General features: G+C 40.7%; 1 protein-coding gene across 4 annotated transcripts in view; it reads left to right on the top strand.

The window, feature by feature from the left end:
• The window catches only part of f13a1b (coagulation factor XIII, A1 polypeptide b), a 24188-nt gene extending 14694 nt beyond the window's left edge, over positions 1–9494 (top strand). For all 4 annotated transcript variants that reach the window (XM_067447081.1, XM_067447090.1, XM_067447098.1 and 1 more), the window contains exons 10-15: positions 299–387; positions 2639–2792; positions 5907–6182; positions 6285–6445; positions 6750–6886; positions 9166–9494. In XM_067447081.1, the coding sequence (XP_067303182.1) occupies positions 299–387; positions 2639–2792; positions 5907–6182; positions 6285–6445; positions 6750–6886; positions 9166–9307 (959 nt within the window). In that variant the 3' untranslated portion in view covers positions 9308–9494. The remainder of the gene's footprint in view (positions 1–298; positions 388–2638; positions 2793–5906; positions 6183–6284; positions 6446–6749; positions 6887–9165) is intronic.
• The last annotated feature ends 4136 nt before the right edge of the window (positions 9495–13630 follow it).

Consider the following 13630-nt stretch of genomic DNA (forward strand, 5'->3'; position numbering starts at 1 on the left):
TCTCCATAGGCGTAATGGTTTTTATACTGTACAAACCGTATTTTCTATCCCCTTACACTGCCTCTAAACCTACCCATCACAGGAAACATTCTGCATTTTTTTTTAAAACTCCTTCTGTATGATTTATAAGCATTTTGAAAAGTGGGGACATGGCCAATGTCCGCATATTTCACCCTCTCCTTGTAATACCGCCATTATACACATTTGTGTCCTCATGTGTCACAAAAACATGCCCCCCCACACACATGTAGTATCTGTTTGTTGTTCTGTGATGTTATTGAGGCTGTTCTTCTGTCAGGTATGTTCAGGTGTGGACCTGCATCAGTAGCTGCCGTAAAACACGGCCAGATCTGCTACCCGTTTGATGCCCCCTTTGTGTTCGCTGAGGTAACACAACCTTATAAAATGAGTCCATGTGAAGTCTTGTGGCCTTTAACTCTCAGAGAACCATGAAAATGCATTTTGCTTATAATGGTTTTCGATGGAAACAAGAAACCGTGTGGTGCATTTTTATCTGCTTGCCTGTACAAAGTATGCATCATTAATAAGGTGTATATTGAATGAAGTATTTTAATATAACAATCTTACTGACTACAAACCCGGTAAAAATTACTTGCGTCAATGAAAGAAAGCTTTGTTTTGCCCTCCAGGTGGGCGTAACGGTGTGACATCACGTCAAAACTATGAGTAAAACTAGTCAGGAATGTTCTTTTATGCATTTAAATCAGCACTAGGTAACTTTTCAACCTTCATAATATATTTTCAAGACTCTTGTGATGATACATCGACTTACAATAGGTTGAATGACACGTCTGCCATAGCTTGATGGGGTCTGTATCGTTTTTAATCGTACTTTTAAACTTCGAGTTTCGGGTAGTAACCCGAGAACAAAAAGAACTACAAAATTCGACTGCTTTACGGCATATACGTCACTTCCACCGACACACACACTTCCTTACATTCGGACTTGCGAGCCCAACTTTGTTTGGCGGATAATATAGTCATGTCCGAAGCAGCAGAGACAAATAAGAAAGAAAAGGTTTTGTTGGAGGAAAGCAATAAGAGGATGAAAAAGTGATGGGATTAAAGGCAGGACGAGGATCAACATGTGACCAGCGTTTGCTCGTCGGCGTGAGCTGAAGGAGGCGTGCCCGACCGATGCTGTCCTGCTTGTTATGGTGATTACCTAACGCTACCACTCAAACATTGAACTGAAGTATCATATAGATTCTGTAAAACGGTAACCAATAGACTACTATAATGATGCTGGCTTGTAAATGTGAGCATCGTGATTATTTGGCGTTTGAAAAAATAAAACCCATGAAATTATATTCATATGGCATGCTGAAACATGCCACTGACTGTACCTGGGATGAAGACATTTCACACACGCCGCCAGAAGAACACCTGCATGTGAACTCCTCCTGCAGTGTTCAGGGGAACTGTTAGTGACCCGGGTCCCGCTTTTATGAAGTTATTTGCCCCGCCCCGCACCACTGTATATATTTTTACAACCCGCCCAGCACCCGCGACCATTAAATAGACATACGGGGTCCGCGGGTTATGAGACGACCCACGCATTACTAGTTCAGGGCTATCAGGGCTGTCATGTCAACAAATGCACGCGCGATGGCATCCCCTGACGTAGGATGACAGAGTTTACGACAGTAGTTTAGGACAATATTTTTTCCCAAATGTAGGGGGACCCCGAGAGCAAAAGTTACCCAGAGCTGCTTTAATCATAGGCCTAATAATAATAATAATACAAGTCTGTGAGGAATATTTCAGGATCATAAAATGCTGTGAGATCCAAATTACAACAGGCTTCTAGTACTTGCACTTTTTGGAGAAATTGTACAACTCCAAAACAAAATATACAAAAACATCATTATTTTTTTATAACTAGTGCCTTCCTTAAGACACATTTAAGGGGAGTCATCAATATTCATGCTTGCACTCTAAAAAAAAGCAACCCAAGTTGGGTTGGAAATGGACAAACCCTGAAATTGAGTTATTTGAACCCTAGTAAATGGACCCATTCAAACAACCCAGTTTCTGGGTTTGTCCATTTTCAACCCAACTTTGGTTGTTTTTAACCCAGCATTTTTTAAAGTGTGGGTCTTTGAGGATTAAAAGGCTTTAATATGACAAAATTCATGTGATGAATGTAATGTTATTTACAGTATGTGTAAATACCAATGAAAACTCGCCTTTGGGATAATCTACATTTACATTCATGAATACATTACATTACATTCTGTCCCTTTTTGAAATAAATGTATAAATATATTGTTGGCTTGCCTGAGTTCAACAGATACAACGGTAGAGACACATCTTAAAGACAGACTGTGGAGGACAGATGGTAAAAGATAAAGAGAGTAAGACGGAAACTGGAAAGCCACAGGGCAAAAGGGAGGCCAAAAAAAGCTTTTTTCATAAAAACTGCCACCAAAATGGAGAACAGACGCACATGCATGCACATTTAAACACAAATCCATCGCCTAAAATGGTTACATTCATCATTCTTGTGATTATAATATTTGCATTAATATTTTTGGAAATCCATTCACTAAATTCTGACTGCTTCCTTTCCAAACATGTCTGTACATCTCATCATTTCTATCCTTGATTTCCGCAGGTGAACAGTGACGTGGTTTTCTATGGTAGACGTAAAGACGGCACTCTGGAAGTTGTGAAGGTGAATGCCACTCACGTGGGCCGTATGGTGCTGACCAAAGCCGTGCTTCACGACGGACGCAGAGACATCACCAATCAATACAAGTTCGCTGAAGGTAAGAGAGGTCGCTCTGAGATGTATAAAGGGTCACATAAATGTGCACGCACTGTAACCATGCAATCTGCTTCTGTTCTGATCATTCCCAACTCGTTCTCACTCCCAAGGCGTAAAAAAAATCTGAAGCATGGTCAAGTGTTTTCCGCGTCACAATGAAGACGCTAAAGGAACGCCTAGGCTTCATTTTTCAACGCACAGGTGCTTTATTGATTTCAATGAGACACCTTTGCTGTTGTAATTTAATTGCTCTGAGACAAAGGGTTGAAGATCCAAGTGCAGTATTTATTCAGAGGGTAATCCACAATCGTAGTCAAAAGCAGGCGAAAGGTCATACACAGGCAAGCAGTCGAAAAAGGCGAACAAGGCAGGAGAGACAGGCAAACGGGTAATCCAAAACCAAGAGACAAGACACATGAAACCAGGGGAAAACGCTCAGAAATGCAGTATTACAACTAACAAGACTTTGCAAAGAATGACTGAGTGAACAAGGTATAGGCAGAGGTAATGAGACACAGGTGAGAAAATAAACAGTGAGTGCTAATGAGTCAGGGCAAAGGATTGTGGGTAATGTAGTCTTTGATGGAGAGACAGTGCGGAGTGGAGTGCCCTCTGGTGGTAATCAGGGGTCACTCTCGTCTCACTGGTAAATCGTGACAGCCGTCATACACAGCCGTGCAGGGCATGGGCGCACAGCGTTTAAAGCCGAATTCACTCATCCCGCAAATTGAGACCATGTCACGCATAATCAATCCTTGCTGAAAAAAAAAGTTGGTCGATCTATATCCTCGAAGAATACACGACAGTTCAGCATGCTACTGTTACCACACCCACCACTCCTCAGTTGAACTGCTGACTAGGTTGTCATTTTTTTACAGTCTATGGTTGTCAACTTTGTTGTCATGACAGCGCACGCACGTGCAAAACACACTGGGAAGGAACTTTTAGATGCGCGCTTTTCAACCAAAAATGGAGTCTGAGGCACCGCCATCATCAATTAAAAAGAGATGGTGTGAGTAAAAGAAAGACTGGGGAAATTAATATTTGTGGCTGAAAGGTGTTGAGGGGTAGCCTAGAAATCTAGACGCACCCTAGCGGCAGCAAATCTAATCTGCCGCGAGTGTCGTCTAGCAACTCTCAATACTCTTCTGAGCTGTAATCGCCAAACTCTGGCCGGGCTAATCACATCGTGTATAGAGTCGGTGGGCGGGGCCATACTGACGACGGCCGAGTTGCGTTTGCGTGCTTCTAGTAAACACAGAAACTGGCGAACGGCGGTCTTTCGAATCAGCTCTGACCGCGACTCTGGAAGACTTGGAGTTAAGCTTTTCTCTGAGAAAAGAACGACACTGAAGTCATTCTTAAAAAGGGAAGATGTGTTCGGGGTTTTGCCGACCTGATACGGTAAAGTTTAATCTGTCAACAAGCTCTGCTTCACCTTCGTTGCTCTGGTTGGTTGTAGCGCTATCCTATCGCGTGCAGAGGGAGTTTGAAAGACAACCGTTTATCCGCCCCTCAGATTGAGCAGTCAATGGTGAGTTTCCAGACCAAACATCTTGATGTGGGTCAGGCTTGTCAGGCTAGTTGAGGGGGATACCAAGAGGGCTTTTTGTGACCTTTGCAAAACGTCTTTCTCCATCTGACATGATGTCAAACGTCAGACTAACATGCAGACTTTACTAACATGCAAGTTCACCATCCTTCCTCCCCCTTCTCGTTCCGTGAACCTCTGGAGTTGTGACTAAAGATTTTTTTTTTGTGCAACTACAATTTTAAAGTGAATAAATTGTAATGAAAAATAAATAAAATTAAATAGCTTAAGTAACTCTTAAGTGGAAGTGCATCTGTCAATATATTGAATGTTCAAAATATTATGAATCTTTATTAAGAAAAAAAATACACATTGGTTGATGAGCAATCAGCAATTACATATGTTTAGAGGAATAGGGCATTATTAATATTATGTAAGGTGCTATGTGCTAGAAATGGGCAAACCACTATGAGTGAATCTGCCCGGGGTGTGGGGGCACTGCCGCGCCACTGTCCCACATTGTCCCTCAGAAACATACCCCTTGTCCCCCCTTGGGCTTATTAAAGGTGGTCACCCTAATGGGAAAGTATATATCAGTTAATGATTTTGCCATTATGCACATATTTAAACGGATCACAATTAGCATGCAAACAGTTTGGACTAGAAACAACTATAAACGTTTGGATGTTTGATATTTTCTGATGTCTGTCCTCAATTAAAACGCTGTATAACGAACGTGACTGGCGCCATGTTGTGTCCATTCAGCGACTGTTTTGAAAATAACTACTCTTCTTGTTGCCAGGACAATTTTTTTGTATTTTACATTATTATGGATAATACCGTAACAGGCTAGATGTTACCCTTCATATCTTAGGATCTTTATTACGAACAAAACAGATTATAGAACGGTTATATTTTGTCTAAATTAAAATAAAAAAAGTCTTTTGAATATGATCTTTTTTTCTTTTTTTTGACATAAAATGACTTGAGACTCAACTCTGACTCGTGAAAAAAGACTCCAGACTTGACTCGGACTCCAGAGGAAAGACTTGTGAACATCTCTCCGTCATGCTAAAGAGTCGTGTGTATCTTTTAAATGAGATATGAGTGTGTTGCATTCACAGAGCGGCTGGATCATCATTTCAGGGATTAAAACATTACGATCTGTCCTTTACTTGAAGGTGTCGTATGACTTCAGAAGACTTGGAATGCAACATGAGCTAATACTTTTATAATGTTTTGGTCAGTTTTTGCTGATAAATACCTGTGACTGTACTTTTATTTGCCTGTTCCTTGTTTTATATTGTTGAGACGTGGGTAGGTTTAGAGTAGGAGTTAGGTTAGTTGCTTCAAAATATAAAAGTAGGCTATAAATATTCATAAAATCATGTCTGCTTTTACAAATGCAAAGAATTAAACGCGTCTTGATCTGATGCATTGGGCAAACAATTGAAATCTATGGATATAGTGAGGCCTAGGGGTGCCTTTAGCATCTTCAGTGTGATGTGAAAGGCACTCGATCATGCTTCAGATTCTGATGCTTTGGGAGTGAGAACAGGTTATCATTCCCATCTTCTGTCCCAGGAAGCCCAGAGGAGCGGCGTGTGCTGGAGAAGGCGGAGGAGTTCGGCTGTCAGAGGGAGAAAGCTTCTCTTCCTCAGGGGGATGTGGATGTGGAGATCCCTAATCTGGAAGTTCGAGTGGGAGACAGCTTTGACGTGATTCTGCAGTTTAACAACCGCAGCGACCAGCGGCGCACTGTGGACGTCTACATTACTGGGAGTGTGGTCTATTACACCGGAGTCCTGAGCGGCGAGGTCGTGTTTAAAACTCCCAAAGTGAAACTAGAGCCACTGCAGAGTGAGTACATGTGGAGGATCTGGAGTAAAATATGACGTTGTTGGGTCTATACTCTTCTATTTAAAGTCATCATGCATTAAATGCTCCCCCTGCTGGCAATAGGTAAGGAAGAGAAAGTGTTGGTTCGGGGTGAGGACTACATGCACAAACTGGTGGAGCAGGGAAACATCCACTTCATCGCTACAGGAAAGATTAAAGAGACGGGACAGATCATAACAGCGATGAAAGTCATCACAATGCACAACCCCAAACTCATAGTGACGGTCAGACATCGCACTGTTACCTCTCAAACTGATTGAAAAATAATGATTTCATTGACTTTGTACTAATAAAACAAACACACCGAGTCGAGGTCATGCAGCCAGAATGGTAGAAGATGGCTCTAGCAACGCCATGGTCATGGGTTTTATTCCCATTGAACACTGATAAAACGTTTGAATGTACTGTAAATTGCTTTGGACAATGTGTCCAAATGTACATTAATCTGCTGCCCTCTACTGGTAGATCAGAGACTCGTTCATGTCTCTCTTCTTTCTCTCTCTTGCTCTTTGCCATGTCCCTCTTTAGGTAATCGGTTCTCCAAAAGTGAGTGAGGACATGTTTGTGTCTGTCGAGTTCACCAACCCGTTTAAGTTCGATCTGAAGGATGTGGATCTGCGTATGGAGGGTCCTGGAATCATGGCCTTAAAACGCAAGAAATACAGGTAAACACACTATTAGACTGACACCATTAGGGGAGAGCGGGGTTACACACATGGTTTAAAACTTTTCACATATGCCAGCATGCCAAAACTTGGTGTATTCAGTATTTGCCATATCAACATTATTTAGAGAAAAAATTGCGTCAAAATTAAAAAAAAATCTTTGGAAGATTTCACTGAACATTTATTTAACCAAAGGAAAAGAAAATTTATTACGTGTGTAAATTTTTCATCTCTTTTTTGTGTTTATTTAAAATAAGACAAATCTGATAATATTTGAATCTGTTATTTAAGAGTTGAGATAGCTCTTGATCTAACAGCAGAAGACATGAGCCTGGGTTAAATCACAGGTGTGTTGGTGGGGTGTGTTGACATAATGAGCCCTTATTAAAAATGATTCTTCTACCCTCGGTTGAGTGTGTGGCTACTCAGCCTACGCTGAAGACCTCTCTTTTCTGATTTTGTAAAACTGTAAACATACAAGCAAAGTTTATTAAAAATAAATTATACAACAAACCAAGACACATTTGCTGTGGATTTAAATGCTGGAATGGATCAGAGCTCAAGATATAAGAATCACAAGATTACATTTTAAATAATTCAGTTTGTGTCAGTTTGCCTAGCCTAGAAATCTAGACGCACCTTAGTTGCAGCAAATCTAATCTGCTGCAAGTGTCGTCTAGCAACTCTCAATACCCTTCTGAGCTGTATTCGCCTAACTCTTGCTGGGCCAATCACATCGTGTATAGAGTCGGTGGGCGGGGCCATAATGACGACGGCCGAGTTGCGTTTGCGTGCTTCTAGTAAACACAGAAACTGGCGAACGGCGGTCTTTCGAATCAGCTTTGACCGCGACTCTGGAAGACTTGGAGTTAAGCTTTTCTCTGAGAAAAGAACAAAGAACGGCACTGAAGTCATTCTTAAAAAGGGAAGATGTGTTCGGAGTTTTGCCGACCGGATACGTCGAAAGTTTAATCTATCAGCTAGCTCTGCTTCACCTTCGTTGCTCTGGTTGGTTGTAGCGCTATCCTATCGCGTGCAGAGGGAGTTTGAAAGACAACCGTTTATCCAGACCAAACATCTCAATGTGGGTCTGGCTTGTCAGGCTACAGTTTGCCACCAGAATATACTGTAGTCAATTGCAGTTTCAGTACACAAATTAACAGGCAGTTCAAAATACTGTTCGACATATTTATAATCCAAAAATGTATTTACTGCTACTGTAGAAGAAAGTTATACATTTGTTTTCCTTTTTCACTATTCTGTAAAAGTATAACAGGTCTTTCCTTCTTCAGTTAAATTTAGTAGAACATGAACTCAGCTACACAGGAAACCAAAGGGTTACTTGTTTTACTTTGACAACCTGTATGAACAACCTGATGACCTAGGTTGTGTGAAAAGCAATGCTGACATTGCCTTATAAGAAACTGTGCAACCACATACTAAAGCTAGCAACATTAGCTTGACTTAGATCACAAACGTCTTTTTGCTTGTAAGAGCCAAAATAACCTCTTAAGTAACAACATTTAGAAAGACAAAATTGGCTATTAATTACTTACAGATTATGGCATGTCAAAGCTTCCCAAAGATATCCATGGTCGGAGAGGAGCGTAGCATGTCGACACCTCCAGACATTTTCTCACACTGAGTGTAACAAACTTTTTGCCTGCTGCATCAACATAATAATCACCAACAGAGAGCAAGTATAGCACGTGCAAAATATAATCGAAGATGAACCCCCAAAAACACAAAAGGAGATACTGACCCCTAGCGGGAAAATAATGAAATGCACCAGCGAACTAATACAATACACAGAGGGACAGAATAGATACTTTTATGAACTCTATAGGGAAACCATGAGAAAAATGTGAATAAAGACTGAGAGTCAATGTTTATAAATGCTTAACAATTATTAAATATGTTTTGAACTATGCTGTATAACCGTGTTTAGATGCGTGTTTGATGTCAAACTCGAAAAGGAGTTTATTTTTAATAATAAAAAATGCCATTATTTTATTCGAAAAAGTTAATAATTGCATTTTATTGGAAAAATATTTTAGTTGATTAGTCCACTAATGCAATTCAAGTTGTTTTGGATAGAAGCATCTGTCAAATGCATGTATGCAGGTCCTGCATGTTTTGTGTTATTCTGACGTGTGTGTGTGTGTGTGTGTGTGTGTGTGTGTGTGTGTGTGTGTGTGTGTGTGTGTGTGTGTGTGTGTGTGTGTGTGTGTGTGTGTGTGTTTGTGTGTGTGTGTGTGTGTGTGTGATGTGTTTTTCAGCCTCATTGCTCCAGGCTCCTCTATAACGTGGGAGGAGACCTTCAATCCCCGGCGGGCCGGCTCTACTAAAATGATGGCCAGTCTGGACTGCGCTGCTCTCAGACAGGTTTATGGAGAGACTGAGCTCACCATCCAACCATGAACGCCTCAGACGATGAAGCTGAAACAGACGTCTGTAGTCTTTGACCAAAAAGAAGCATCAGCATAGCATGTACTCTATAAACATACTGAAGCATGTTACCAGCGCATTATATTAAATATCAATATATCCATATGGTGTCATTTATGTAATAACTCTGTAACACATAGATAATAAACAATCAACTAAATGTTTTTTTCTTGACTATAAAATGCATAATATGGAAATAAGCACAACTTTTTTTTTAGAAGAAAAGTAGAAAAAAGTCCCCCCACAACACTTTACAACAAAAAGATTAATCTGAAGAGGTGAGTTGCTCTATTTGTAATTCAATTAAAATCAAACACAGGTTTTGAAAATTGCTGTTCCCTCCCGAGTGAGATTTTTAGTTTCAGTTCCGTCTGTCAAAAGATGATGAAATCTTCATGTTAATAGCTCAAGCCCCGCCCACTACTGTATCCAGTTATATTATTGGTGGATGTTGGCTTTAAGCGTGTATCCAGTGGTGCTGTTTACTGTTGTGTGTATGAGGAAACACGAGTATTATTGTCATCACCACATTGTAATATTGAATGCCTTAATGGAGATTCATGTATTGGTTTTCTCTCTTATTTTAGCAAATTCAACAATAATACAAATAGCTTTTTTTTTGAACATCAGCTTTATCTAGATCAGAGGACCGAGATCTCCAAGACCAATCTGAGACACAAGGCAAATATTTGCAGGAATATAGGAACATAGATTAGATTGTTAATTTGTTTGATTAATCAACAGCCTGTCTGTGCAAACCATAGACCGTAAAAAAATCTGGACGACTCGACATCATCCGTTTCCGCTTGGCAGATTTGAAGCTTTCAGACGGCCTTGCACGGCGCGGACATCTTGGGACGGAGTCTGCGCAGTAGCGATTTCGGGACCGGAGTTGCTCAGTAGAGCGCAGGAAGTAGAGCAGGAAGTACAGCTGCGATATCAAAAGCCCGCCCACACTCTTGCAGATGCAGAACAATTAATTATGTTGGTGTGAAATAAACAGTTATGGAAATGTAGGAATTAAAGCTAAAGCTCTAATCTGCTCCCAAAAATTTCGAAAAAAGTCAGTTAGTGCCTCAGTGACAACTTCACTCAGAGAAGCCGTCAGTCTTAGCTGTCAATCATGACGTCACACCCCCCGTTTTTATAGCATCAGATAACTAACTAAAACTAAACTTATTTTTAAAACGAACACTTGATATGAAATCATCGTGATGATAACTGCCTTCAGTGACATAAACTAACTTTGGGGAAACATTATTTGAAGTGTAATGTTAGTGTTTAGTTTGTCTCGCGTCCATTAGAAAACACAGAGGGGCGGCTATACTGGGACCGGTCACCGGGGGGCGATCGAGGCGCGAAAGCTTCAGTAAATGAGAGGGAGACTGCAGGCTTGGTGCAAACATGAACGAGAGCATGACCACCATAGACAGTAAAAGAAATGGACGGAGCGATCCCATTGCCTTCTACGGCGTTAAGTGAGGTCAGTATAGGAGCACTCACTTCCTGATGGCTGAGAGAACTGCGCAGGCTCAGACTGAGCTTGACGACGTAGATGTGACGTGAGCCTCCTGTCTGACAGCTGTAGGTCTTCTAGTAGTTGTGGAAAGTGAAATCTGAATCACGTTGTTTAAATATTTTCTCCCGTTGCTTTTGGCTCACTATGGGCTTCTCCCCATTCTTCTCCCCTTGACTTTATCAGACTTTATGTCTCCACGTCCCCCCGACTGCCTCATAGACAGTAAAAGATTGCCTGCGAGCGTCTCCTCAGGTCTATACGGTAATTTCTCAACTGTGCGACAGGGTCGCGTTGGTTATGACGCAATCGTTAGCCTATTTTTACAAAAACAGCTTCTGCGGGGCGATAGTGTAAGATACAAGGTAACGGAGCCTTTTATGCATTGTCGTGTTTCTTTAGAAATAAACAATGGACAAATGGAGTCTTTAAACGCCTCAGATGTAAAGTTATTCACTGTCAAAGTGACTCAAAAATGAATGGGAGTCAATGGGATGCTAACAGCAGGTGTTGGCTTGGTTAGCAATGGCAGCCCCTAGGGGTGGAACGCTTTCCGAGCGCTAGATTACCCCCTTGATGACCACACACCTGATTCATGGAAAAGGCTTCGCGGTTTTTTTAACCAATAGCAATTTCCATCTTCTAACACACCCTAGTTGTCTGGCAGATTATCTGAAATTATATCAATGAAATGCAAAGACAACACGTCACAGATTAAATCTCTCTCTCTCTCTCTCTCTCTCTCTCTCTCTCTCTCTCTCTCTCTCTCTCTCTCTCTCTCTCTCTCTCTCTCTCTCCCCCCAGCCCCCCCCCCCCGTTTGGATATTGGAATAATAAATTAAGTATTTTAAATGAATCACACATGTATGCAATGTTCCTTTTTTTTCTTAATTTTAGTGGACTAGTAAAAAAAAAAAAAAAAAAAAAAAGGGCTAACGACTATTAAATTACCCGTAGTGCACATCCCTAAAATGTAATTGCAAACAAAACAATTATTCCCATTTATATTAATTTATTGAACGCAATTCACTTGTGGTTGTTTGAATAAACACATAATGCAATGCAATATTAATCATAAATAAAAAAATGTTGTGAGCAGGTGTATTGAAACTTTAGACTTTTATCTTCATATTCAAAGCCTAGAAAACTCGTTCTTGCTATTTCAGACAGAAACTTATGAAACGCTATGAAACGTGATTTCTGTAGGTCTATTTTTTCTGTTTGTAGAATAAGTCACATGACAGGAAAAAGAGAAATGGAGGGTCTACGTTGGGGTTTTCTGTGTAGACATGGGAGACACAACTTACAGACAACTTATAATTTAGTGAGTGTTGCCTATTAGCATTAATAGATTTAATCATTATTTAATACTTCTCAAGTTTTATTCATTATGCTGTCGAAACAGGGATTTTCTTTCTCAATCTGACGCTTCCTGTTTTATGAATACTCAACCTAAAAACGGGAACTCACTTCGATGGAAAGCAGACGTAAGTAAACTGTTGTCTGACTTTTAATGTGCACGTTTAATTTACAGTAGCTATGATTCGTCAATCATGAGTCATTGATTTGATGGTAGGCTAACACCATACAATAAGGTTTAATTTGTTAGTTAATAACATTAACTAACCATGAATGCTTTTGTTACTGTATTTATTAATGTTTATAAACGTTAATTAATGAAAATACAGCTGCTTGTTCATGTTACTCCACAGTGAATTATTTAATGTTAATCAATAGCCTTATCCTTTTGGTTTTAATAATGTAGGCAAAATGTTGAAATTAAAGGTGCACTATGTATCTTTCCGTCCACTGGAGGGCGCCTATTCTAAACAAAGGCGTAGTTTGATGACGTCAAGTGTGAGCGCAGCATCTTGGGACATGTGGTCTTCACATCACAGCCGGCGGAAAATCGGACTCGGGCAGAAATCACGTTCATGCATGCGGTTATTAACATTACTGTAGTGAAGCAGAGCAGGACCGAGTGTTGAGGAGCTGAGCACGGCTGCTGGAGCGATTGTTAAACAAACACACGGCTCGCGTGCACCGGGACTTTTATTATGACGGGACGGGACACAGTCCCGTCCCAAAGCGCCTGCACTTCCGCTTTTGAGTATATGAGTATAAGGTAAAGCAGCTCTGTTTATCATATTAGATACATTTAAGTGTGTTTAAAATTATGCTATGACGTTACTCTGTGCGTTCGCTCGGCGCTGCTGTGACTAGGCCTGTCGTGATTGTCGATAAATCAATTAATCGCACAATAAAAAAAATGATAATTTTTCCGGCCAAGATAATTGCCATTTGCATGCTTTTTTGTTTTCCTCGTCTCTCTCGTTGACTGCACGCGCCTCGTCCGTTTGGGGAGGTGTTTATTCTCGATGTGCAGACCGGGTGCGGCATGATGAGACGTCATTCTTGGCCAGCACATTTGTCTGGAACTCATGGCTCTTCGGTTGCGGAGCCACACGCAAAGTTTGAACATGCACATGCACAATGCCAAGTGAAATGGCGTCTTGCGCACTCCGCGTCAACGTCATTTTTGCCGTGCTTACCCTGGTGCTTGAGCGGACGCGTCGTGTATAAACGAGGCTTTAAAGCTACACTGAAGTTTGATAAACGCAAGTTAATTCTTCAGTTCAATCTTTGTGTGCTAAAAAAGGTACATACGTTCCTGTACACTGTAAAACATTTTGGTTGGTTTTTGTTGGTTTAACTTAAAAAAGTAAGTAACCTGGTTGCCTTAAAATTTTGAATTTATTGAAATTAAAAAATTGAGTTGA

Source organism: Pseudorasbora parva, chromosome 1 (genome assembly GCF_024679245.1).
Source record: "Pseudorasbora parva isolate DD20220531a chromosome 1, ASM2467924v1, whole genome shotgun sequence".
Taxonomy (NCBI): Eukaryota; Metazoa; Chordata; class Actinopteri; order Cypriniformes; family Gobionidae; genus Pseudorasbora; species Pseudorasbora parva.